The following is a 22,434-nucleotide window of genomic DNA, read 5'->3' as shown; positions in this document are numbered from 1 at the left end:
CACTATCCTAATCAATTTCATTTCGTTACATATACAATGTCTTATTACTTCTGTATTAAATATATAATTCCCATTATTTCGTTATGATTAATTCGTTGCGGACGGCGTAACGTATAAAAGCTATTTTTAAGGGAAAAATATGACTACACAAATTACATTCATAATTTTTATTTGTGACAACAGTACTCCGAAACAAACAATTAAACATGGTACTAATAATTAGCGTTTACTCGCAATATCATTACTTTCCTAAATTATAATTTTGGATATCATGACTGAGTTGAGTATTTAATTAGTCGAGCTCTTCACACTTTCACGTGAATAGTATAATTTTAAACATTTACAGATTATAATATTTTATGTTGATGTTACGATCGCGCAGGTTAAAAATTCTATGGATTAGAATTCTTAAGAATTATTTCATAAATTGACACGTCAAATATTCAAATTGGATCACGACAGTTAAACCTTTGATATTTTCTGGGTATTCATATTTCATATATATAAGACATATGTATCAATGATTTCTTCATCAAAGTAGATATTGCTAGTGGAATGAAAAGATGGCACAACAGACCAATGCTTGATTGCAATTAGAACCGTCAGATACCTTCTACGAAAAATGTTTCGTTAATTTTTTTATACTTTATTAAAAGCTGCAATGTCTACGCTTTGAACATGTTCTTCAATTTGTTGAATCTCTTCTGTGAGCCAATCCACCGAAACTTTTTCATCTTCCACGACGCAGGAAATTTGAAGTTTGTGAATACCAAAAGCCAAGGGAACAAGTTTTGCTATAGAAAAACAATTACTTGAATCCTTATTTTACATTAGAAACTAACTTTTTTTAAGTAAACAACCTACCAGCTCCCCATAAAAGACCGTCGGTCTCAATCTTTCGTACTTCAGTTTCCATTGCCTTCATGTCTGTCTCGTTGCCCCACGGTTTCACGTCCAATATAATATTCGATTTCGCGATCAACGCTGGTTCTGTAAATTAATACCATATAGATGTAAAGTAAAGTACTTAAAATATGAACTTAACAGGCATACCACGTACTTTTGGATTTCTTTGCAGCGTATGCAGCCAATCTTTCTTCCCTAATTCTTGCAGCTTCAGCATCCTCTCCCTAACAAGTCAAGTATTTAAACGGTTTACAGTACAAACTACACGTAACAGCTTAAACTTCACTAATTGTATAATAGTGTCTGTGTCAAGTTCATGTAATAAATAAAAAATATATTTGAATGCACTGGTATTCTGGGAATATCTGGTGTACTACGTCTGATATATATCGTACAAAGTTAAGCATTTTTGCATCCTATTTGAGAAAACGTGTGAAGTGTATTAAATGTATCGTGCAAGAATGATTTGAAATATTCTGTAAGAAGGAAAATAACTGGCTAGTGTCTTTTGCACTGTTTCTGCCCACTTGCCTCTGAGTCTGAACCAAATAGATCGACATCCTCGTCATCATCAGCTTTTTCTTGTGTTTCTTTTGGAGCTGGGTCAGACTTTTCTTTTAGAATTTGATTAACCTTGTCTTCAAGGTCTTTGACACGATTCTCCAATTTATGAATGAAACTACTTAATTCTTCCACGGCTGTTGAAAACATTATTTAATATAGAGTATAATGTAATTTTATTTAAGCAGTACAAAATATTCACCTTGATCTAAATTATCCTTTTTATTATCATGTGGAGTTGTAAGTCCCGCGACAGCTGCAATATCATCCATCTATAAAATAATAATAGTATATAAACACTACAAATAAACATGATAAATTGGCATTAATGTTGAACATTATATTAGTAATTAAATTTAAGAATTTATTACGTAATAAATATTACTTATACCTTGTAAAAGATGTGGTACTCACACATTGTAAAGATTGTTTAATATGTTGACGAGCCTTGGCAACCTCATTGGCTAAACTTCCACCAGTGGATAAGACTGGACTAGTAGCTTGTTGATTTCCCTGTGTCCATCAATATTAAAGATCAACTAAAGCCAAACTGAATATTACAAACATTCTAATATCATACCTCCACTAGGATGTATATTTAATATTAAATTTGAACTATGTGAAATATCTTTTACCATGTGTTTAATGCATTTCAAAATATCATATATTCCATAAATTACATTCAATCATTATAGACACTTTAGTAAAACCAAGTGGAGCTAGATAGTTTATATCAACATTCAAAACATGATAGGCATAGCACATGTATTTTTATAGCATACTAACAAGTGCTTGTCCATGTTCACTACAAAAATGTGATGCAATTATAGATTTATTATCACTAGATGTGAATTAGTTATTAATAATCTTCAATCCTAAATGAAATATATTGCTTATAATGAATAAACATGCATAGCATTTTTTTTTTGTACAGAGGAATGTCATGCAAAGTGCTATATTATAAAAGAATAATTATGTACACGATACTTTTGTTTGTCTGAGAATCAAAGTAATAGTACACTGTGTAGAGGTACTTAATCGTGTGGGGTTCACCATGTGTTAACAGTGCATAATACAGAAGAATGTTTAATGAATATTTTAAATACGATAAGCAGATTTCTATAAAAACCTAAGCAAGAAAATGCAGAATATAATGTACAAAATAAAAATTTATAAATATTGCACATGGATGCACACAAAATATTAAATATCATGTAAGTTACAACATATACCTGATTAGGTAATTGCTGTTCATTCCAGATTAGCGATGTACTATTTTCTTTTATTTCCATAGTATCATTTTTTCCTTTTCCTCTATTTCTATGTCGTGTATCTGCTTTGTTCTTTTTTTCTTTTACTTCTGCTGTATTATATTTTGTAGACATATCGTTCAAAGAATTGACTTCCTTCTTTTTCTTGTTATTCTTTACATTATCAGTCTTTTGTTTTTCTTCTATATTTTCATTCTTTTGTATGTTGCATTCATTTTCATCTTTATTCGATTTTGCAACTTTTGTTTTAAGATTCTTAAGAGTATCATTTGGAATGTTTTCAGAAATCAGTAATTTATTATCTTTAGTTTTTTCAGGTTTTGTTTTTGGCAAAGAAGAATTACAATTCAAAATAGCGTGATAGTCATTAGTCACAGAAATCTCAGACTTTTCAGACTTTTCAAATTTTTCAGACTTTTCAGACTTTTCGAATTTTTCAGGCTTTTCGGGTTTTTCAGACTTTTCAGACTTGTAGGTGCATCTTTCCATTATATTATGAGATACAACCTTGAAACATGTTTCAAACTATGCAAGTAGGAGTTTTCATTTTGCAGTTAATATAAGTAAAATACAAACTAAACAAAGCATGTTTCTGTTACATGCTAAATACATTTTTTTATAATTATTACAAAATCAACTGCATAAAAACCAAATAATTTTAGTACTGGTTTCATGCAATCCCTAAATTCATTGAATATATTATCATATAAAATTATATGTTGTATGAAACTTTAAATGTAAGTGACTTAACAAAAAGTTTCACTGCAAATTATACAGTTATATTATATTTATGCGGTGTATTTACCATTAAAAGATGTATCAAAAAAGACATAAGAATATGTGGGTTTCATAAAGTTGTAACACTAAAGGGAATGAAGTTTTTATGAGAAAAATAAAATTCCCAACACCTTAAGAAGTAAGAAGCAGGTAAAGTGTTTCCTATCACCAGATATTCCCTGAGGTATATGTTAGAAGTGTTAGTTTCAGTTAGTACAAAAGAAAAGAAACACATGGCAAACTGAAAAAACATAAATCAGCTGTAGATGTTGGGGCTCAAGTTTGAAGTTTTTGTGTTTGTAAACATACTTTGAAATATAATTATTTTAAAGAAGTTATTATGTAATTGTTATTATTATAAAAATCTAGTACTTCTTGCAGTCAATGTATCGTATGTTTAAAAACATCTTCCTACCCCTGTTAATGATTACCTTTGTAATCAAATGATATTAATCTGTAAATCAGACCACAACACTTACCTTAGCCATTTTTTCAAAATATAGTCGTTCTGCTTTGTCATATGATGGCTTGTCGAACCATACCTTCTCTTGTGCTAATGCTGATTTTTCCATTTTTAAACTGTATTGTTTAGCAAGGATGCAAGTAAATTTCTGTAACATGAAATTTAACTTTGTAAGCATGAAAAATAAAATTGTTAGAAATATTCAAATTGTTTGTATTTATTATAAATACAAATTTTTCACTAGTACAAATATGTATACTTATATATATAGAATATACAAAAATTATATACAATAATTAATGTAGTAATAATATAATCTGTTATATATCTCTTCCATTCCGTTCACAATCAGTAATCAATTATTTCTAAAATAAATATTAATTATTGTTAAAGACTATCCTCATCATTGCTAAAATATTTAGACTTGAATGGCGGCTTACTTAATACTTTATAATTAGGTAGTTCTAATTTATATGTTTTTTCCACCGATAATGGCTTTGATTTCTTTGTAATTTCATTTAATAAATCATAAATTTCTTTTTCATTTGCAGAGCTAATTACACATGGATATATATCTACTGCTTTAAAATATTCAAGAAATGCTGCAAGTTCACTGCAAGAAGGATGAGTAGAATAACATATATTAAACGTTCTTTCCTTAACTTCATCCCATGCTCCTATGATACTTGTATCCTTTCTTCTCCATTTCATTACAGATGGAATTATTGTCAAGATATTTGTATCATTTACATCAGTTCTACAGTATAAGCCTGGTGAAGATATTTTTCTCTTACAAGCATGAATTGGAGTACTATACGCATCATTTGTAATATAATTACATAATTCCCCTATTCGACAATAACTATCATACACAAATTCTTTTACATGAATTTTTATATTTAAAAGTTTAGAAAGTTCTACAAAAAGAAATTCAGAACCATATGTAGCAGAACATTCCAGAATAACAACATTCCTTGGGTGTTTTCTTAACCAATCTTTAACAACATGCTCCATTTTAATCATACTTTCCTTTCTAGTAGGAAAAGAAGGAAAATTGTTACTTAAAAAAGTTGTATCTAAGTAGATTGTAGTGAATGTTCTAGGTAATTTTGTACCATAATGTAAACTTTTTAGGTTTGGAAAATCAATGGGATTAATACGAAAATCACCAGTGTATAACACTGAAATATTATTCCTTTCAAAAAGAAACATTACAGACCCAGGACAATGTCCTGCTGAAATACATGTTACAGTAATGAGGATTTTATCTTCATTCTGTAGTTTATATTCAACAACAGTAGGTATATTGGTGCCTATTTCTTTGATACAAGAATTCTTTAAATTAAATTTATTTTTTAATAATGCCTTTGTAATAAGACTGCAATAAAGATATTTATTACATGTATCTAAATTCATAAAAAATTCATTTGATAAACCATGCATATGATCGGAATGGCAATGAGTGAGAAAGAACACGGAAGATGTTAAGTTTTCTCCATCAAAACGATCCACTGAGATTCCAGGTATCTCCTTAATAAGCCCAAGAAAAGTTGACATTCTGGTACATGTGTTGTGTCCCTGTAATTTATAAATCCAGTTGCAACTACTCCAATATTTTCGATGGAAAAAGCTATTGCATTTACTTTGTATGAATCAAACTGAATGACTTATAAATGAAAAACAGATGTTTGCAAATTCGCAGAATAAAGATTGCATTTTGTAGGTTATAATTGTAAATTAGACATACATTATATTAACGAAAAAAAGCTTTTTTAAAAGAATGTGGTTTATTAATCAATGATCAAACAATTTGCTCAGTTTTACACGACAATCAGTAAATTTTATAGTGGATCTTCAATCCTACGAATTCACCATGTGCCGTATTGATCGACTAATTCAGTGGTTATATGGAGAATTAATTAGATCTTTATCGTTATTGCATACCAATTAGTTGTATGAGATGATTACAAACCAGTTGAATACTATTAAATATACCTTCACTCGTCACAAATTGTCAGATTGATGCAACAATTGTATGCTGGCCAAAATTTCAGTAAGCCGGATATAACGTGCCAATTGAAGAGAAATAGACACAATGCTGTACGAACAATGCTACAAGATGTCACTAGGGTTTTCGGTCACAACTAACAAATTCAATACAAATTTTCTTGTTTTTCATTTATTTGAAATTAATTTTTTATTTTACTAATAAAACACTGCATTAAAAAATTAATAATTTTTTTATACTCATAATATTTGTTGTTGGTTAAAAATATATAAGTTCGTAGATTAAGAACAGTAAATAGCCGTATTGATTTCGTAATGTCAGTGATAACAATTATGTTTAGGATATTGGAAGTAATATAATTTTTGTATGCAGTAAATATTATATAAGTAAGAAGAATTTCTTAATTGTTTTTTTGGGGTGATTACTAAAGTATTTTTTATAAGATATATTTATTATTTTCACTAAGTATGTATTGTCAATATTGAATCTATTTTGGAAAACTTAAAGAGTAGACCTTGTTCTTATTTAATATTAAACTTTTACAATCTTATCACCTGCCTTCTTGAACAAAAGATGACCATGACTCGAAGATATGTATAAGATTATACACAACAAAAGAAATATAACAATAACAGACAGTTACATAAACAACGTTATAAAATCATATCATATGTCAATTAATAATTTTGCAGAATATCTGTCCTACAAGAAACATACAATTCAAAAATTGGCGGCAAGTGGTACTCAAAAATACGTTGATGCTCAAGAAGTAGTTTATATTCGTTATAGTAGAAATCAGTTATTAAGCAAAATGACCGCTCAAGGATCACCGGCTAAAATGAAAGAATTACGTTTACCTATGTCAAGAGTGAAAACAATTATGAAGAGCTCTCCTTACGTTGATACCATTGGACAGGATGGATTGTATTTAGTCACAAAAGCTACGGTAAATTGAAATCAGAAAATTGAGGTTAAGCGTATACTTTTAATTCTAAACGTAACTATTTTTATAAAACGACTATCATGTACACATAGTGTTTAACTATATCATTTTGACTAGATTATCAGAATACTTTTTCATATATTAAAAATGAAAAAATAATTTTGTAAGAATATATTTTTTTTAGGAACTATTTATACATTATTTAACAGAAGAAGCACATTTACAAAATAATAAAGGAAATTCTCTGGATTACAAACATTTGGCAGAAGTGGTACAAACAAATGACACATTGGAGTTCTTAAGGGAAATAATGCCTAGAAAAATAACGGTTAGACAATTTAAAGAAATGATGGCTGCTAAAAATTCTCACAGCAGTTCAGAAAGTAGTTCAGATTCAGACAGTGACAGTGAATCAGACACAGATTCCTGTACTGATAGTGATGATAGGAAAGCAGATGACAATCTATCGAATAGTGACCATGGAAGTGAAACAAAGGAAAATGGTAAATGTGATTCGGTCAGTGATAAAAGCGAAATTAGTGGAAAAAGTGACAGTGAAGATGAAAGTAAAAGATAAGAACACAGGCATTTATTTTCATAAATTTTCTTGCAAAACAGATATTCTGATCCATTTCAGAATAATTTGAACTTGATAGGGAATAATACAATTACGCACATATTTGATAGTTTAAAATAATAATTTTAAAAATTAATTAATATTATTGTATGAATTCATTCATATTTAGTCTTATATTAGGAACAGCATCTTCATTCACATTAGAATTTTTTGTTCATAGAACTGCATACTTTATAGATACAATATAGATAGATTTTAAGATTTTATACAAAAAAGGGATTTATTTATCTTTTCCACTGTAGCAACATTAGCAACCCTTTACAACTTTAATCAAATTTTAAAATAAATACATTACTTTTTATAATAATTATTTCCTTTTAGTTATATCATTATTTATTTGGCCAACCGATACATTGGCATGTTACAAATTATTTGCCTGCATTTTAACACTATTTATAGAAATTACAAGTTTTAAAAGAATATAACACTGTTATAGTAAGAATTTGTAAAATTTTATTCTTGATGTAACTTTTTAGACACTGATGGTACTGAATTACATCCATCCTCGTTCAATTTAATGGCTAAAAAGTAGATTTCAGCCAGAGCTATGATTAATGCACAAATTATGCCTAATAGCAATCTAAATCCGAAGTCTAAATTCCCAACTATTAATTCTACACCAATAAATCCAAAGGCAAAGCCTGCCAATACAGAAAATATAAACTGTGCCACAGCTATAAGTTGCTTATTTATTTGCTTCACTGAAAATAAAACAAGATATTATTATATTATTATAAATTATTATCATAATTTAGATAAGATTAACATCATAATTTAAACATCTTACTTTGGTAAGAGATACTATCCTCTGGAAAATTCCTTCTAACTGAGTCAACACTTTTGGTCATAGCTTCATATTCTCTAGCATCCTGTTGTGCCTTCAGTTTCTTTATTCTAGCTTCCAATTCAGGATTCCTCGGTGTAACCTTTGGTATTGGTAATTTTATATTTGTTTCTTCTAAGAGTTCATGTAAATAAACATTCTCCTTTTTTATTTTCCTGTATTCCTCTAAATATTTATTCAGCCATCTTATATCTTCTAAGTTTAAAGAAATGTGCTTTTCTTTATCTTTATGCGTCTTTTTTAAAGCAACAATTGCAGATGGAACATCGCTTGTTTTCTTCACATTTTTTATAATAAATTCTATTAATTTTTTGCTTGGTATTATTCTTATAGAAGGGTCTTCAATTGATTCAACTGGCATTCTTATATTTTTTAAATAGAAGTATCCAATTATTAGCAAAATAACATTGCCTTTGAAGTTTTATAGATTATATAAAGAAGTAATATTATTTCGTATTATATGTTGCTATACCAAATTAAAAAAATATATAACATAATAATGTAACAAGGAAATAATTTATGTTATATGTAGTTTTTTTTCCAGATCAGTATAAAATTCTTTTATTTCATCTTCTTTTTCTTCAAAAGTTTGATTTACTTTCTCACATTTTTCACTCATATCATTGACAAACTTTTCCCATTCTAATTTTCTTATTTTTCTATTCTCTTCTAATGCTTTGTCCTAACAAATTATTAAATGAATATATTAATTACGAGTGTAGAATTATCTTAATACATGTAATGTTACAATAAAAAATGATTAAGAAATTAAGTACAATATCAAAATTTTGTTCCCTTTGAAGAACTCTTTCACACATGCTCAGAGCTACATCAACATTTGCTTTTAAACTGGGTAAATGACAATCGCCTAGTTGTTCTGTACGGTCCAATTGATTTTCCTTCAATTCAGTTGAATATTCAAGTATTTTAAAAAGACGTTCCACTTCTCTGTCATTTCTTTTTTCCTATAAACATTCAGAAATATGGAAATAATACAATCAAAGGACAAAAAACAAGTACGTTTTAAATTCCAAAGTACTTTCATTTGTTGACGACAGGTACTTTATAGGTTACATATAATGAGATAATATCGCTCGACTGACGTGTACGTACTTATATACGTGATGATCAATTAGTACAGTGAAATAGTAACAATTTTTGTCTATTTAACTTTCCCTGTTTATTAAGTATTGTTATGGATTCAAGTATTCTTTACCTGAAACTCGCGCAGGAAGAATGTGATTTCACCTTGAATGAATGGTCGATGATCAAATAGTCGACTCCAAATTTCACCAGTGTCTACGAAAACGTTACATCGCGAATAACATTATGATAATTAATTGTGATAATAAAACGTATATTCGAAAAATTACGTGTTTATAGTCAATCCACACATGCCGCACCTTTGATAATGGACGCCATGATCCGTTGTGAAATAGATTGTTACCTATACTATATTTTGTATAATATTGACGCAGATTTAGGATATTTAGGTAAAGTACTTATTTACTCATGTATCGTGTACGGGATTTTTTATATGGATGTGGGATTCTATAGATGCTCGTATCATTTCAACTTTATGTTTAATATTATCGATAATTTGTAAATTCAGATTTATTAATAGGAATTCATTTTATTAATCAGAATTTTAATATTACTATTATTAGGATTTCGATATAAGTGTTAAATAAATAAATGATCAAAGATTATTGAAAGATAAATATTTTAAAAATCTGGAATTATCGGTAATGTCAAGTGCGATACCATAGATTTAAGACACAGTATCTACTGTTATGGGAATTTTTGTCTAGTGCAAGGTATCTAACTCCATAGTAACTTCTCACGGAGAGTTATCCTCTCCATACCTGACTATAGTAGGAATCGAATTAGCTATATATTCCATTTCTGCTACGTGTGTGTTATATGATTTGGCGGCAGCAAATGTTTATAAGGCGCGTACATTTAAATGATGTAAGTCAGAAGCCTAGACAAACATTTTCATAATATATAATGTCTGTACGGTTATTATGTTTATAGATATAATTCTTAAACTCACTACTCTAATTCGTAGACTTTTTTTATTTACGCGATCGGTATTTCAGACCATCTGGCACCAGGTTCCTATGTTCATGTTCCTCGTCGTATCCTTCGTCGGTGTAGAAAGCCCCAATGGATAAGACATTTGTACGAATTTTTCAATTTGTGATATTGATATTGCTTCTGTATAACGCGGTTGATACAAAAATTGTTTCTTTGTCAAATATCGTTTTATATTTTATAATATAATTTATTATAGCATTGCTAACTATTGGCATAATTGTATAGGATTGAGAGGTCTGTCATTATTTAATTTTAATTAAAAGATGTAAACATATAAGTACTACCATCAGTTTGAGACACCCTGTACAGTAATGTATTTCGTACATCGTACAACAGAGAGCAGTAATAAGTAAGTTTAATATTTGCAAATGGCCGCTTTATCAAAAAACAATACACATTTTGATCGCGGTAAAAAAAAGTGTTATATTCTCTCTTCTGTTGTGTAAATTTGACAGTTTACTAAATACAGGTGTGAGAAATTAGTGGTATGCTGTCTCTAGACAGTAATGAAACTCATCAGGATGAGGTGTGTAAATTCGTTAATAATCCAAAACTGTCACAAACATTGTACTTTCGTCTTTCTAGGTTACATTATAATATATATCATTTTTATCTGTAAAAATATATGTTTCGCCACTTGTATACTTGTTTTTCAACAAACGTAACGTAAACAATTATTTAAACATATCTTGTTGCACAATATATTTTTTACTTTCTGTTATGTGTCATAAAAGAAATATTATTTTGACATTTATAATATAAGGTATAATTTATGTACGTAATTTCCATTTACTTTATTTAATAAAACTGTCACTTGTACAGTGCAATAGTTATTTTATTATGCTTATGAATTTGTTTATCTTAGATTAAATTAAATTATACATGTTATGTAGGAAACCACTAGTGAAAATGAATCAGATGATTATCCAAGAATGCCTATCCACATGGATGAACCAAAAGAATGGACATATACGATGAGGAGGCACATGCAGGTATCTCAAATATTGTTCACAAACAAAACATACTCAAAGTTTTACATTAATTGTTATCTTACATTAGGAGGTGGTACCTAGATTATACCTTGGCCCATACAGTGCTGCTAGTCGTTCGAAATTGCAATCTTTATTAGAACATGGTATTACGCATATAGTGTGCGTTAGACAAGACATAGAAGCAAATTTTATAAAGCCCAATTTTCCCGACAAGTTCAAGTATGAAATACACAAATCTTTAGAAGAAGAAATAATGTTTATACTTTGTATCCTATATTAATATGTCATGTTGCAGGTATCTTGTTCTAAATATTGCTGACACAGCAACAGAAAATATTATTCAACATTTTCAAAAAGTTAAAACTTTTATAGATGAAGGTTTAAATTCTGGTGGTCAAGTCTTAGTACATGGCAATGCTGGAATATCTAGATCTGCTGCGTTAGTTTTAGCATATGTTATGGAGACATATGGACTATCACAAATGTAAAGTGTTATATAAAAATTGTGCACTCCATTCTCCATTGAAAGAATACTGAAACATATGATCTTTTTAGACGGGCATATGCAATGGTACAACAAAGAAGGTTTTGTATAAATCCTAATGAAGGTTTTATGACACAATTAAAAGAGTATGAACCTATATATCAAGCACAAAAAACATTAAGAAACGGTCAACAAAGTTCCATAAAGCAACGAAGTAAACGATCTATACACCAAATGGATACTGAACGAATAGAAGACAGATGCGACGAAATGGATAGTTGATATTAATTTGAAAAATATTCAAATTATCAAAAGACTTATCTTAAACTAGATAAAAGGTGATAGATTTGACGAAACAAGATATACTGTATGTCGTCATGGTCTGAAAAATACCTAAATATGCAAGTATATTGTGAAATCAGATTAAATTGCTAATATAATATATAAAAATTAAAAATTTATTACAATATGATTTTATACTAAGTACTAGCTAAACTAATTGTTTATTTAGGTAACCAAGGTATTGCTAGCTTTGAACTCTACCTACACTTTTTTACTATAGCATTGATTTATGATGATTAACAAACAGTAAACAATTTTCAAACACATGCTGTCATAAATAATAATTTTAATTTTTATTTATTCAGCATGCAAGTTGTGTACAACGTATCGCTCACTTACAAAAGAAATAAAATGAATATTTTTAAGCTTTCCTCTATTTATTTTATCAACTGCAATAAAGATTGTACAGAATTTTTGTATATCGTGTACATTAAAATAATGCAGCTTAAGAGACATAGTAAACAACATTTCTTATCACTAAGTTTTGTATTTATTTCATACAACTTTTGTAAAATACATAGTTTTCTGAAACACAATATTGCAATACATTCAATTACTGTTACCTATTTTATTCTTGCCGGAATCAGCAAACAAACTATGTCCTGATTGTTTTCATCTCTTAGCTCCCATCTTACAATAAGAGAGAGCTACAATTTTACAATTAAAACTATTAATCAGAAACTGAAAATGAACAATTTTAAGAGAAATAGTAATATTAAAATACCTTAGGATAAGATTTTAGCACTGGCAATGTGTTTGTATAGTGACATGCTGTACCCTTAGCTACTGGACAAGTGATTCCTGAATGAGCATATTCACAAGCATTTGCATTTGGTAACGGAAAACCAATGGGAACATCCATTATAACTCCATGTACAATTGCATACATATTTGTTATTTCCTTATCTGTAAAAAAAAAGAAAAACATTTTTCGCGTTTCATAGATTCTCTGTTTAAATAGAAAGTACATGTCATAGATACTAACCAACTGTAAAGTCTATTTCAATTGTTGCATTTGTATCCCGTATTAAATCGCAAGCTTGTTTAGTCATATCACATCCGCTTAAAGTTACAGATGTAAACGTCCCGACCTTCGAGCCTGTATAAAAATAACGGGAAGCTTTTAAGAGACTCGTCACCCAATTTACCGGTTAAGAATAATCCTATTAATACTAACAGGCTGAGTCAACTTTTTATACAGTATTGAAACATTAATTGTTAAATGTGTCATTTTTGTTAATAAATAAGTTTGTTGCTCTAAAATGTGATAAAATACCACAATATCAATATGCGTCATAGACCTAGTCATTACATTGCGGCCGATCATGAATCATTACATGAACGAATTGTGAACGAAACATTCTCTGAGTGGTTCGTAATTTGAATCCCTTACGTAAAACGATGCTCATATTGACATAAGAAGAAATTACTAGCAACAGCCGTGACTTTGAACTTGTTGCCGGACACAGAACAGGTCTCTGTTATTATTGAAATCATATATCACGAGTTCAATTGCGCATTATTCGACCGGTAATTGTATAGCTATCACTTTATTCGGTTGAATATAGTTTCGTGTTCGAAGAATTCACTGCGATACGATTAAAAAGTCTAATTCAAATAAATTATCGAATAATAAATAAGAAACAAATCAATTTCATTAATCATCGGTAATTCATTATTTTTCGGAAATGCCATAAATTACTTGAAAGTTTACACGCGATAATATGCTATAATAGAGCTATACTGATAAATACAGAATTAGTTAAAAAAACAGAAAACACAAATGTTAAATATCAGTAAAACGTACTATGTAAATATATGTATATATATATATATATCTACACTTCCGTTAATTATCACCGCGGAAGATCGTGAGGTTCAACGAATTACTCTACTTTCCGTGAGACAAACATTTACTCGAAAATTGACAGATGTATTTAATAAAATGAAATACATCGACGTCAGGAATTATGTACTCTGTGTATATACTATTTAATGGAAAAATAACTGGAAATCTGAACTTACCGCAGTCGATAACTTCGAAGGCCCGACATGTCGGGGATAGTGCGAAGCAGAAAAGCAAAAGAAGCGGAGCGATCGTTGGACGCATGTTGTTCAGTCGGACTCTGGACGGTTAATAAAACAATTACGAAGCACCCTGGCGAAATAAGCATTGGTCGTTGATCAACCACGTTTGATGTATACCATGCTATTTTTAAGTTACGTATACCCGTATTTGATTATTGTTCATTTCCGTAAAATGTGATAGGATAATGAGAGATAATACGAGATAATTTTACGTACCCAAAATATACAAGTGCGTTATGCAAAGACACCGCCAACGTGATCAACAGACACAGAACTTCTACATAGAATGTCGAATGAAGAAAAGATAAAAGCGAAATAAGACTCCAATGCGATGTTTGGAAAGTAATCTACGTGATTAAGGACAAAGAGAACAGTCAATGTAAATAACACGCGTCATCGAATCTTTTAATGTCTTATTGAATTGAATCGAATTAAGGGTTCATAATTCACAGAAAAATTTGATACTCGCAAATAGTATTACTTCTATTCTATTTTTTTTTAATATAGAATATTTACAGATATTATGTGTTACGGGACTTTTCGTTGAACAATCCGCACAACATTTTTAGCGAATGGTTAAATATTCTTGTATGGTAATTACCTTTTTTCATGCTACTTATGTGTGTCCTTTTCACCTTCAAATTAGAAGCATGTTACTTATTAAATTGTTAGCGGAAATATAATTTAATTATAACAAGAATATCTTTCGGTCTGGTTTCATTGCTTTGCCGTTTCGATTTAAATTTCCGTCCATAAGAGTTCCGTCTATATTATAGTTTTGTTTAATCGTCATTCCGATTCAGTTCCGTTGTTTCGTCGTTACAGTTCAATTTCACTATTCCAATATATCTGTTCCACTGTTTCAGCGTGTTCATTCGACTGTACCGCTTCATTTATTCCACATGTTTTGGATTGCAAATCTTTCTCCTTCGTGCGATTTTATTTCCCTTGTTCCGTTTTCATTGGTACATCTTACTTGGTTCTATTCTACACAATCCGATTTGTTTCGCTCTGTTCCGCTCACATTTCGGACTACGATTACATTTTATAATAAAGAATTATATTAAAATTTCATACTGTTATTTGGAAATTGATCATTCATAAAGCCATCGTATGCTTCCCCTTTTAATAATTACAATATTCTGTTGGTAACGTTTATGATAGACGCGAAAACAATAACAGAACATTAGCATTTCAAAAAGTCAAATATGAAAGTATATTAAATGTCAAGCTCATTCCTACATTTTATTGATAATATTATATAAAATATGTTAACAATTAAATATTTAAGATATTGAAGAAGCGAAATGATAGTATATTATCATACCGAAAATATTGAGCAATGTTAAGTGAAAGTATTTAGAAAGTCTTCTAGTTACAAATGAATGATTTTTATTTGATAATTAAAAAATAGTATCGTAAAGAATTTTATATTTATTTATATTACTTCGAATAAATTATATGACATATTATATCATGATTAAAAAATATATTTTTACATAACTGAAAGTTACTTGATATAGAGAAAGCTAGGCGCGTGGCATGTTGCTAAACACGCATGCGCGACCACGTACAATATTCAGTCGACACACAACTGCCAACAAATACTTCAGTGCCTTTTAGTAGTATTGTTAAGTGTTGTTTGTTTACTGCATTTATTGCACTATGTCGTCTGGTGGTTGGGAATTAGTTGGAAGAAATAAAAAAGATAAAACCAATGGAAAAAATAATAAACTTACAAAGGCCGAGAAAAAGAAATTTATTGAGAATGCTCCAAAAGTGGAAGACTTTCGTAAGTTATTATTTTTAACCCTGACCAAGTTTCAATATTTTTGCTAAATATTATTATTTAAATGGTTAACTACCAGAAAACAATTCCATATAAACGGAAAATTTAATACATACAGACTTCTATACATAAATATATCTCCAGGAATAGTCAATATTGAAATATATTATAGTTTAAAAATATGTTTATTTGTTTCAGTACCTTTAAGTCAAGTAAAAACTTTATACGATACTTTAGATAATAATAAAGAGAACAAGAAACCATCAAAAGAGAAAGAAAATAAAACAAAAGAAAATGAAGAAAAAAAGAAACAACAAAAACAACATGTTGAGAAAAAGAAGCCAGAACCAAAAGAAAAGCCTCCAAAATCTATAAAAGATGCATTGAACATGGTATAATTCTATATAATTTATATCTTTCTTGTAAAATAATTTATATGGAAGTGTTATTCACTGGGAACATATTTTTCACAGATAAACCCAGATGAACTATCAAATGTTTTGACAAATGGTCAAACCAGATTTCCAGAAGCTCCACTAATATGGTTGAAAGATCTTGCTGCATTTCTTAATTTAAAAATACCTGTTGAGAAAGAAGATGCAATCTTCTCAGGGAAACCTAAAGACTATCCATTAAGTATAGTACCTAAACCAATTTCCTCTATCTTAGATAAAGCCATTGAAATAGCAGGAAAACAAACAGCACAACTTTTTTATGAAAATACTTTAACCGCAATGGCTACTGATATGGTGAAAGGATCCCCTGTTGTGGGTCATAAAATATTTTTACAACTTTTAGCATTTATGAATCCTGAAATGACTGTTGCTAATATTAGTAAATTGATCACTGTAAGAAATTCTTACCAGAATAGAAAAACAATAGGTTTATCCTTACTGTGGGCTTTATCTCAAGCGGGTAGAAAAGATTTAACTGTGGGATTAAAAGTTTGGCATGAAGTAATGTCACCTATGTTAGAAACAAAGAGTTATTCTAGTTATGTGGCACAAATTCTTAGCGATCTTGTTTTTGGGCATGAAAATGTTCATGACCTTAAACTAGAACTATATTTTGATATTGTTGAAGATACATATTCTGGAAAGTTTAATATCCCTGCTAGTGTAGGCAGAGAAATCAATAATAGCATTGAAAAATTAAGAGTAAGCATTAACAAATATTTACACATATTAATACACTTATTTTGAAATAGTAGATTATCATTCTATACATTTTTTCAGTCAATATTGTTCAGGAACAAAAATATAAGTTACGCAAAATTATTTGAACTATTAATAGGTAAAATCACACAAAAAGTACATGCAAATTACAGAGATGAATTAATTAAAGCCCTTGTAGATTGTTTAGCTACTGACCCTCTCTGTTTCCCTGTTTGGAGATCAATTTATGCTAAAAACTTGTACCAATCCCACCTTCTACTGACATACATTGGTAAGAATTATTGTTTAAAAATTAAGAACAATTCATATAACTATAAATATAATTTTATTTTATTCTTCAGATGCCAAATGGAGTACTTTATGTACAACTTTAAAAGCAAAGTCTCTTAAAGAAATGTGCATAATATTTCAGACAACTGATGAAAGGTGGAAAAAGGGAAGAGATGAAAGCCTTGCTAATGCTTGCAGTAAAATATGCAAGGTAGGTTTTTATTTATGATTATAATTTAATATTGCGTTTTTACGGTTCCTTTAATATCTTTTTCCTATCCCCACTAATATTTCTATCCCCACTGTCTTGTGATGTGTCTGACACACTTTAGAGAAAGAAAAACAATAACGAGTGTCAACCAATCAGAACAAAGATAAAATGGCTTTACCGAATACATACTTCGTAAAGTCTCGTGAGATCTTCCGAATTTCGTGAAGTTACAGAAGTAACGTTATAATTTAATTTTATATATTCTAATTAGTAATACAATTAACACGCATAACATGTATAAACTTGTTAATAGTTAGTAATGCGTAACATTGATATAATTTTGTGTGACCAAAATCTTTTGAAATAATCCGCGCGTCATACACTCTTAGAAGTGTTATGTGTTACGTGTTACGTGTGCGCAAAAGGGCCTTCGTAACAGTGTTTCAACGGTACGTGGTATGCGAGTTACTTTTTGGCTGATTGTCGAGTTTGCATATGAAAACGATCATTTGATAATAAATGCAAAATATATGTATTAACAACATCTATTGAAACCTTTTTACTACAGTTAGTAATATCGTGTGACAAGTTTTGTTTGATCAGTTCGAATAAATTCAAATCTCTGGTGAAGCTTAGGTTAGGTAAGCTTGTTTTTTCGGAAGTGAACTATCGATCGCATATTGTCCCCCCAACACCATCAGTGACGACATTCATCGCTCATCCTTCGTCGTCATCGCACCTTTTTTTTTTATAAGTAAATACACATTCCAAACAGTTAAAATAAAGTAAAATAATTTAGAAGACATTTTCTTGCTGTGCTGATTTTGAAGGTAAAAGGCCTGTATGAATAAATTAGACTAATTATAATTCGTTTATTTCTACTGACGATATAATGTTTGACCTTTTGTTCTTAATTAAATGTAATTATTAATATTTTACACGAGTAATCGTGTGAAAGAATAGTGAATTATCGATCTTTTATATTATGTTACAGGTTTTACTCTTAAAAATGACAGCATCGTCCAATAAGAAATTTCCTTGGAGGAAAGGAATTATTTTGTTATTGCTTTTGACTGGTGCTTTTGTAGGTTACGATGTTTACCAACATGGCAGTTTTCAAGGTAATAAGCAAAATTAAACATTTACATTGTATTATTTCAATTTAATTGTAAATTATTAATGTAACAATTACTTAGGTTCCAATACAGATAAGCTATTGAACAACAGCGGATTACCTGTACACGGACAGAAAGCATGGATCGTAATACAAGATTATTCTTCTAAAGCACTTAAATTTATTGAAACTAGTTCCCCAGAATATTACAAAGCAACTGTTGAAGCATGTAAACCTTATATTAAATTAACTAGAGATTTTTATCTGGTGATGAAAAATATTTCTGTCAGAGTATATGACAATGCTATAGCATATGTTGGAAAGAACGGCCCCGTAGTATTACAAACAGTAAGTTTCACAAGCTTTATACGAAATATTCACATGTAATATAAATGTTTCATTTACTTTATAGGTTGAACATTATGTTCCGGGAATGTTAGATGAAATCCATTTACGAAGTAACCAAGGATTAGAATTGGTGAAAGTTTATTCTAATGTTTGTATAGAAAAATTCACTGAACACTCAAGTGCAACACTTAAGTGGTTAGAACACAATGTATTTGTGTAAGTAGCAATATTCCTTAATTATATAAATCAATTTAGTTTATGACTTTGCCCTTTTTTTTTTAGTGGGAAGCTAAGTCCAAAAAATTTACAAAATTATGCTTCAAAGGCTATTGATACTACACAAACATTAGCAAGTCAAACTTACGATTGGGTATATGAAAAGGTGCAAACATTATCTAAAGTTCCATGAATGAAATTCATTGGATGTTGTAACCGATTTTTCGGTGATAAAACTCTCCCCCACTCTCAGCATTTACTTTTATGATTCCAACGTTGAAATGTTGTATATTTCCACATGTATTGCGGCGGCCATTTCACCTGTGATATTTGAAGAATGTATTATATAATTCCAATGAATTGAGACATTTTGAAACACTGGAAATTTGATCGAAGTGTCAGTCCTTTTTCTTAAGTTAATATCTATGTCAAACGAAATAACTATTAAAGTAATATATAGCCTACTTCATTTAGGATCAAATTTAAACCTATTATTTGCTACATTTATTTTTTTTACATTCCTGTTACGTGCATTAAATGATAACAAGTTTATATGTGAATTAAAAATTGTATTAAATAAAGTTAATTTTTTTGGTAATTTTAGAAAATTAATATAGAGGAATGGACGGTATGATTAACTTTTTAATAGATGTAGAATATCAACTAAATGTCATTGGATACAATAATAGGAGTAACAATAGTGATGTTCACAGGAATAATAGAATAATATTGATAAATATAGGAATAGTATTAATTATTATTATAATTATAAATATAATAGTGCTAATAATGCAACTAATGAAGATGATTATGGTGGCAATGATAATTTTAACAGGAATATATTAAAGTTTTATATGGAAAGAGATCAATGAAATGTGACTCTAGTCACGCCCATAGAGTAATGTATGTAAAAAATGAGTATCTTCATTTCCTTCCTTCTAAGAAATGAATTTGGTAAAAATTCTCTTTTTTATGTGTTTTTTGTTTTTCTTTTGTGCATAGTGGTAATAAATTTTGGTTACAATTACAATTCGTGAGGAAAGAAGACCTTCATTGTGTTTTTGTATATTTGATTACATAGATATTCTTCTTCTTCATCTCTAATTCGTGCAAGCACTTCTAAAATTTGACTGCAAAAAGGAATCAAATTATTAATTAATTATTCATATTTCGTTTCTGAAAAGCAAATTAATAATTACACTATAGTGCATGGTTCATTTCTTCCTTTAACCATACGATCTGGTTGCCACTTTTCTTTTTTAACAGATGGAAAATTGGTGATAACATCTTTCGCAGAAGCATGAGTAGGTCTTATTTCACACCATGGACAATCAGTTTCTATCATCAATCTGTCTGAGGGGATTGTTGTTACAGAAAAAAGATTTTCTTCTGTTTTAAGAGAGCTATAAATGTGATTAAAGTCAGTGTTGATTATATTAAACATTATAAACATATAACTTATTTATCGTACCATCCATTAATACCAATGTACAATCCCATTTGTAATATAGAATTTGCTTCTTCTGGATTTCCATCAAAAGAATGCACAACACCAGCTGTTAATGTATCTTTATGTTTCCTTAAAATTTTTACGAAATCTTCGCTAGCATTACGACAATGTAAAAACATAGGCAATTTTAAAGTGCAACATAAAGATAGTTGCAGCTCAAAATACTTTTTTTGTGTGTCCTTAGGACAAAATTGTAGTCTATCGTAATCAAGCCCCATTTCACCAATAGCAACAATCTTATCTTTATTATCTATAGCCAAATCCGATAATGATTTCAGATATGCCTCTGGATTGCCACTTTCTTCAAATTCATTACAACGTGTTGGATGACAACCAACAGTTGAAAATAATCGTTCTGCAACATGTGCAGTAATAAAAATGAAATCAAATTTAATTAAATGAGAAGAAAATAATACAATATATACCTAGTTAATTCCATTGACATGCATATTGTTGTTGTAGTTATAGAACAGAATCACAGCAACCATTGCATCTCTCTTTCAGCGGTTTCTTCGTATGTAATGATTGCATCACAGTCTAATACGAGATAAATAAATAATAGATGTACATTATTAGATTAAGTCTTTAGCCTCACAGCTGAAAGCCTGCAAGGTGTATAAAATATTAATTGTACTACAGTGATTGCAATTATTTATGATCTATTGATAGTTCTATACAAAAATGTTCATATAATGAACTACAGCTGCCCGTGATAGAGAGACGCGACAGTGACAATGTTTCATTTTTTCAACTAATTCATATAGAATCAATTAACAGTTTAAAAATATTTACGTAGCAATATCTTACCATCCGTTCGTGCTATTTCAAGGGCTTTTTTACTCTCTTCCATATTACCGGCAGTGATTATAATTTTGGAGAGATCATTGTTCCAACTTCGTTCTAAAACTTTATCTAAGTCCGGTTGATGTTTTTGAGATCCATGATAAATTCCTTGAAACATTGGGTCCGTCAAATTTGCCCCAATATCTATATTAAAACGAAGAACGGTACCACGTATGAATAGCAAATGTATAACCTCCTGCTAAGTATTATAAATTAACAACAAAAAAAGGAAAGGTTCAACTTTTTATTTAAAGAAACTGACCGATAGATACGTGAAACGATTATGAAAGAAAGAATACGATTACCTATAAATTTCCGTAAATTACTCATTCTAGCTCCGATCATTCGACGTACGAACAAAGTGACAGTTTTCCGAGCACTGTCTAAAAGGTTAGCAGGTGTCTTATTTAACCGGCGTTCTATACTGACACATGATTTTACGAAGTGTTTGACGTTGCCCAAGAATCAAATTTATGATTCTACATTATATCTTTAGCAATTATATATTAGTTTTACTAAATATATAAGATAGTATATTATTT

General features: G+C 29.5%; 9 protein-coding genes across 15 annotated transcripts; 3 read left to right on the top strand and 6 right to left on the bottom strand.

Annotated features, from left to right (window-relative positions):
• Positions 1-152: 152 nt before the first annotated feature.
• On the bottom strand, positions 153-6,071 carry eEF1delta (elongation factor 1-delta). Its single transcript, XM_076365815.1, has 9 exons — positions 5,923-6,071; positions 3,995-4,126; positions 2,700-3,245; positions 1,882-1,980; positions 1,670-1,739; positions 1,434-1,604; positions 1,061-1,126; positions 865-990; positions 153-794 (listed from the first exon to the last, which is right to left on the bottom strand). Exons 2-9 carry the CDS (start codon positions 4,085-4,087, stop codon positions 640-642), a joined length of 1,326 nt encoding a protein of 441 aa, XP_076221930.1. The 5' UTR covers positions 4,088-4,126; positions 5,923-6,071; the 3' UTR covers positions 153-639.
• Positions 4,138-6,116, bottom strand: Snm1 (DNA cross-link repair protein snm1). Its single transcript, XM_031983595.2, has 2 exons — positions 5,974-6,116; positions 4,138-5,556 (listed from the first exon to the last, which is right to left on the bottom strand). The coding sequence occupies exon 2, from the start codon at positions 5,533-5,535 to the stop codon at positions 4,366-4,368; it is 1,170 nt and encodes a 389-aa protein (XP_031839455.2). The 5' UTR covers positions 5,536-5,556; positions 5,974-6,116; the 3' UTR covers positions 4,138-4,365.
• A 145-nt stretch (positions 6,117-6,261) lies between these two features.
• Positions 6,262-8,199, top strand: Chrac-16 (chromatin accessibility complex protein 1). Of its 2 annotated transcripts, XM_031983655.2 has the most exons (3): positions 6,262-6,372; positions 6,679-6,932; positions 7,114-8,199. In XM_031983655.2, the coding sequence occupies exons 2-3, from the start codon at positions 6,798-6,800 to the stop codon at positions 7,504-7,506; spliced, it is 528 nt and encodes a 175-aa protein (XP_031839515.1). In that variant the 5' UTR covers positions 6,262-6,372; positions 6,679-6,797; the 3' UTR covers positions 7,507-8,199. The 2 variants fall into 2 exon arrangements, with proteins under 2 accessions (XP_031839515.1, XP_031839507.2); XM_031983647.2 differs by lacking the exon at positions 6,262-6,372 and having other exon boundaries at positions 6,447-6,932.
• Positions 7,997-8,774, bottom strand: LOC116430046 (vacuolar ATPase assembly protein VMA12). The gene is made up of 2 exons (XM_031983678.2): positions 8,354-8,774; positions 7,997-8,267 (listed from the first exon to the last, which is right to left on the bottom strand). The coding sequence occupies exons 1-2, from the start codon at positions 8,769-8,771 to the stop codon at positions 8,020-8,022; spliced, it is 666 nt and encodes a 221-aa protein (XP_031839538.1). The 5' UTR covers positions 8,772-8,774; the 3' UTR covers positions 7,997-8,019.
• Positions 8,775-8,783: 9 nt separating this feature from the next.
• Positions 8,784-9,934, bottom strand: Muted (biogenesis of lysosome-related organelles complex 1 subunit 5). The gene is made up of 4 exons (XM_031983827.2): positions 9,814-9,934; positions 9,627-9,709; positions 9,187-9,375; positions 8,784-9,092 (listed from the first exon to the last, which is right to left on the bottom strand). The coding sequence occupies exons 1-4, from the start codon at positions 9,830-9,832 to the stop codon at positions 8,928-8,930; spliced, it is 456 nt and encodes a 151-aa protein (XP_031839687.1). The 5' UTR covers positions 9,833-9,934; the 3' UTR covers positions 8,784-8,927.
• Positions 9,935-10,250: 316 nt separating this feature from the next.
• On the top strand, positions 10,251-12,864 carry LOC116430037 (serine/threonine/tyrosine-interacting protein). 3 transcript variants are annotated; one of them, XR_012998200.1, is made up of 6 exons: positions 10,251-10,381; positions 11,404-11,502; positions 11,570-11,721; positions 11,798-11,986; positions 12,058-12,387; positions 12,498-12,864. XR_012998200.1 is itself a non-coding variant. In XM_076365816.1 (5 exons), exons 1-5 carry the CDS (start codon positions 10,334-10,336, stop codon positions 12,266-12,268), a joined length of 699 nt encoding a protein of 232 aa, XP_076221931.1. In that variant the 5' UTR covers positions 10,251-10,333; the 3' UTR covers positions 12,269-12,864. The 3 variants fall into 3 exon arrangements, 2 of the variants coding, with proteins under 2 accessions (XP_076221931.1, XP_031839529.1); XM_076365816.1 differs by having other exon boundaries at positions 12,058-12,864; XM_031983669.2 differs by lacking the exon at positions 10,251-10,381 and adding an exon at positions 10,830-11,036 and having other exon boundaries at positions 12,058-12,864.
• LOC116430105 (NPC intracellular cholesterol transporter 2 homolog a) lies at positions 12,796-15,308 on the bottom strand. 2 transcript variants are annotated; one of them, XM_031983812.2, is made up of 6 exons: positions 15,018-15,308; positions 14,633-14,763; positions 14,354-14,454; positions 13,314-13,427; positions 13,053-13,234; positions 12,796-12,975 (listed from the first exon to the last, which is right to left on the bottom strand). In XM_031983812.2, exons 3-6 carry the CDS (start codon positions 14,436-14,438, stop codon positions 12,892-12,894), a joined length of 465 nt encoding a protein of 154 aa, XP_031839672.1. In that variant the 5' UTR covers positions 14,439-14,454; positions 14,633-14,763; positions 15,018-15,308; the 3' UTR covers positions 12,796-12,891. The 2 variants fall into 2 exon arrangements, with proteins under 2 accessions (XP_031839672.1, XP_031839654.1); XM_031983794.2 differs by having other exon boundaries at positions 14,354-14,486; positions 15,018-15,307.
• A 659-nt stretch (positions 15,309-15,967) lies between these two features.
• Tmem214 (Transmembrane protein 214) lies at positions 15,968-20,276 on the top strand. Its single transcript, XM_076365814.1, has 9 exons — positions 15,968-16,208; positions 16,404-16,597; positions 16,679-17,362; positions 17,441-17,651; positions 17,722-17,861; positions 18,856-18,982; positions 19,058-19,323; positions 19,388-19,539; positions 19,606-20,276. The coding sequence occupies exons 1-9, from the start codon at positions 16,082-16,084 to the stop codon at positions 19,730-19,732; spliced, it is 2,028 nt and encodes a 675-aa protein (XP_076221929.1). The 5' UTR covers positions 15,968-16,081; the 3' UTR covers positions 19,733-20,276.
• Positions 20,043-22,367, bottom strand: LOC116430011 (deoxyribonuclease TATDN1). 3 transcript variants are annotated; one of them, XM_031983619.2, is made up of 5 exons: positions 22,198-22,367; positions 21,857-22,036; positions 21,011-21,404; positions 20,739-20,942; positions 20,043-20,669 (listed from the first exon to the last, which is right to left on the bottom strand). In XM_031983619.2, exons 1-5 carry the CDS (start codon positions 22,235-22,237, stop codon positions 20,564-20,566), a joined length of 924 nt encoding a protein of 307 aa, XP_031839479.1. In that variant the 5' UTR covers positions 22,238-22,367; the 3' UTR covers positions 20,043-20,563. The 3 variants fall into 3 exon arrangements, with proteins under 3 accessions (XP_031839479.1, XP_031839486.1, XP_031839493.1); XM_031983626.2 differs by having other exon boundaries at positions 21,857-22,091; positions 22,198-22,349; XM_031983633.2 differs by having other exon boundaries at positions 21,857-22,088; positions 22,198-22,299.
• Between the last annotated feature and the right edge of the window lie 67 nt (positions 22,368-22,434).

Source organism: Nomia melanderi, chromosome 3 (assembly GCF_051020985.1).
Source record: "Nomia melanderi isolate GNS246 chromosome 3, iyNomMela1, whole genome shotgun sequence".
NCBI classification, from domain to species: Eukaryota; Metazoa; Arthropoda; class Insecta; order Hymenoptera; family Halictidae; genus Nomia; species Nomia melanderi.
The sequence above is the reverse complement of the archived record's forward strand: the minus strand, read 5'-3'. Positions and strand labels throughout refer to the sequence as shown.

Excerpts from the sequence above, each read along its gene's own strand:
- LOC116430037 (XM_076365816.1), top strand. The coding sequence starts at position 10,334 with ATGATTTGGCGGCAGCAAATGTTTATAAGGCGCGTACATTTAAATGAT. Across the intron at positions 10,382-11,403 it reads GGCGCGTACATTTAAATGAT|GAAACCACTAGTGAAAATGA; the intron begins GTAAGTCAGAAG and ends CATGTTATGTAG. Across the intron at positions 11,987-12,057 it reads ACATATGGACTATCACAAAT|ACGGGCATATGCAATGGTAC; the intron begins GTAAAGTGTTAT and ends TGATCTTTTTAG.
- Tmem214 (XM_076365814.1), top strand. The coding sequence starts at position 16,082 with ATGTCGTCTGGTGGTTGGGAATTAGTTGGAAGAAATAAAAAAGATAAA. Across the intron at positions 17,862-18,855 it reads CTTGCAGTAAAATATGCAAG|GTTTTACTCTTAAAAATGAC; the intron begins GTAGGTTTTTAT and ends ATTATGTTACAG. Across the intron at positions 18,983-19,057 it reads CCAACATGGCAGTTTTCAAG|GTTCCAATACAGATAAGCTA; the intron begins GTAATAAGCAAA and ends ACAATTACTTAG.
- Muted (XM_031983827.2), bottom strand. Across the intron at positions 9,376-9,626 it reads TCTTCCTGCGCGAGTTTCAG|GAAAAAAGAAATGACAGAGA; the intron begins GTAAAGAATACT and ends GAATGTTTATAG. Across the intron at positions 9,093-9,186 it reads GGGAACAAAATTTTGATATT|GACAAAGCATTAGAAGAGAA; the intron begins GTACTTAATTTC and ends ATAATTTGTTAG.
- eEF1delta (XM_076365815.1), bottom strand. The coding sequence starts at position 4,087 with ATGGAAAAATCAGCATTAGCACAAGAGAAGGTATGGTTCGACAAGCCA. Across the intron at positions 1,127-1,433 it reads TGGTTCAGACTCAGAGGCAA|AGGATGCTGAAGCTGCAAGA; the intron begins GTGGGCAGAAAC and ends CTTGTTAGGGAG. Across the intron at positions 991-1,060 it reads CGCTGCAAAGAAATCCAAAA|AACCAGCGTTGATCGCGAAA; the intron begins GTACGTGGTATG and ends ATTAATTTACAG.
- LOC116430011 (XM_031983619.2), bottom strand. The coding sequence starts at position 22,237 with ATGATCGGAGCTAGAATGAGTAATTTACGGAAATTTATAG. Across the intron at positions 20,943-21,010 it reads TACATTGGTATTAATGGATG|CTCTCTTAAAACAGAAGAAA; the intron begins GTACGATAAATA and ends TCACATTTATAG. Across the intron at positions 20,670-20,738 it reads AATGAACCATGCACTATAGT|TCAAATTTTAGAAGTGCTTG; the intron begins GTAATTATTAAT and ends TCCTTTTTGCAG.
- Snm1 (XM_031983595.2), bottom strand. The coding sequence starts at position 5,535 with ATGTCAACTTTTCTTGGGCTTATTAAGGAGATACCTGGAATCTCAGTG.
- Chrac-16 (XM_031983647.2), top strand. The coding sequence starts at position 6,579 with ATGTATAAGATTATACACAACAAAAGAAATATAACAATAACAGACAGT. Across the intron at positions 6,933-7,113 it reads ATTTAGTCACAAAAGCTACG|GAACTATTTATACATTATTT; the intron begins GTAAATTGAAAT and ends TATTTTTTTTAG.
- LOC116430046 (XM_031983678.2), bottom strand. The coding sequence starts at position 8,771 with ATGCCAGTTGAATCAATTGAAGACCCTTCTATAAGAATAATACCAAGC. Across the intron at positions 8,268-8,353 it reads GGATAGTATCTCTTACCAAA|TGAAGCAAATAAATAAGCAA; the intron begins GTAAGATGTTTA and ends TTTTATTTTCAG.
- LOC116430105 (XM_031983812.2), bottom strand. The coding sequence starts at position 14,438 with ATGCGTCCAACGATCGCTCCGCTTCTTTTGCTTTTCTGCTTCGCACTA. Across the intron at positions 13,428-14,353 it reads CTTCGAAGTTATCGACTGCG|GCTCGAAGGTCGGGACGTTT; the intron begins GTAAGTTCAGAT and ends ATTTTTATACAG. Across the intron at positions 13,235-13,313 it reads TGAAATAGACTTTACAGTTG|ATAAGGAAATAACAAATATG; the intron begins GTTAGTATCTAT and ends TTTTTTTTACAG.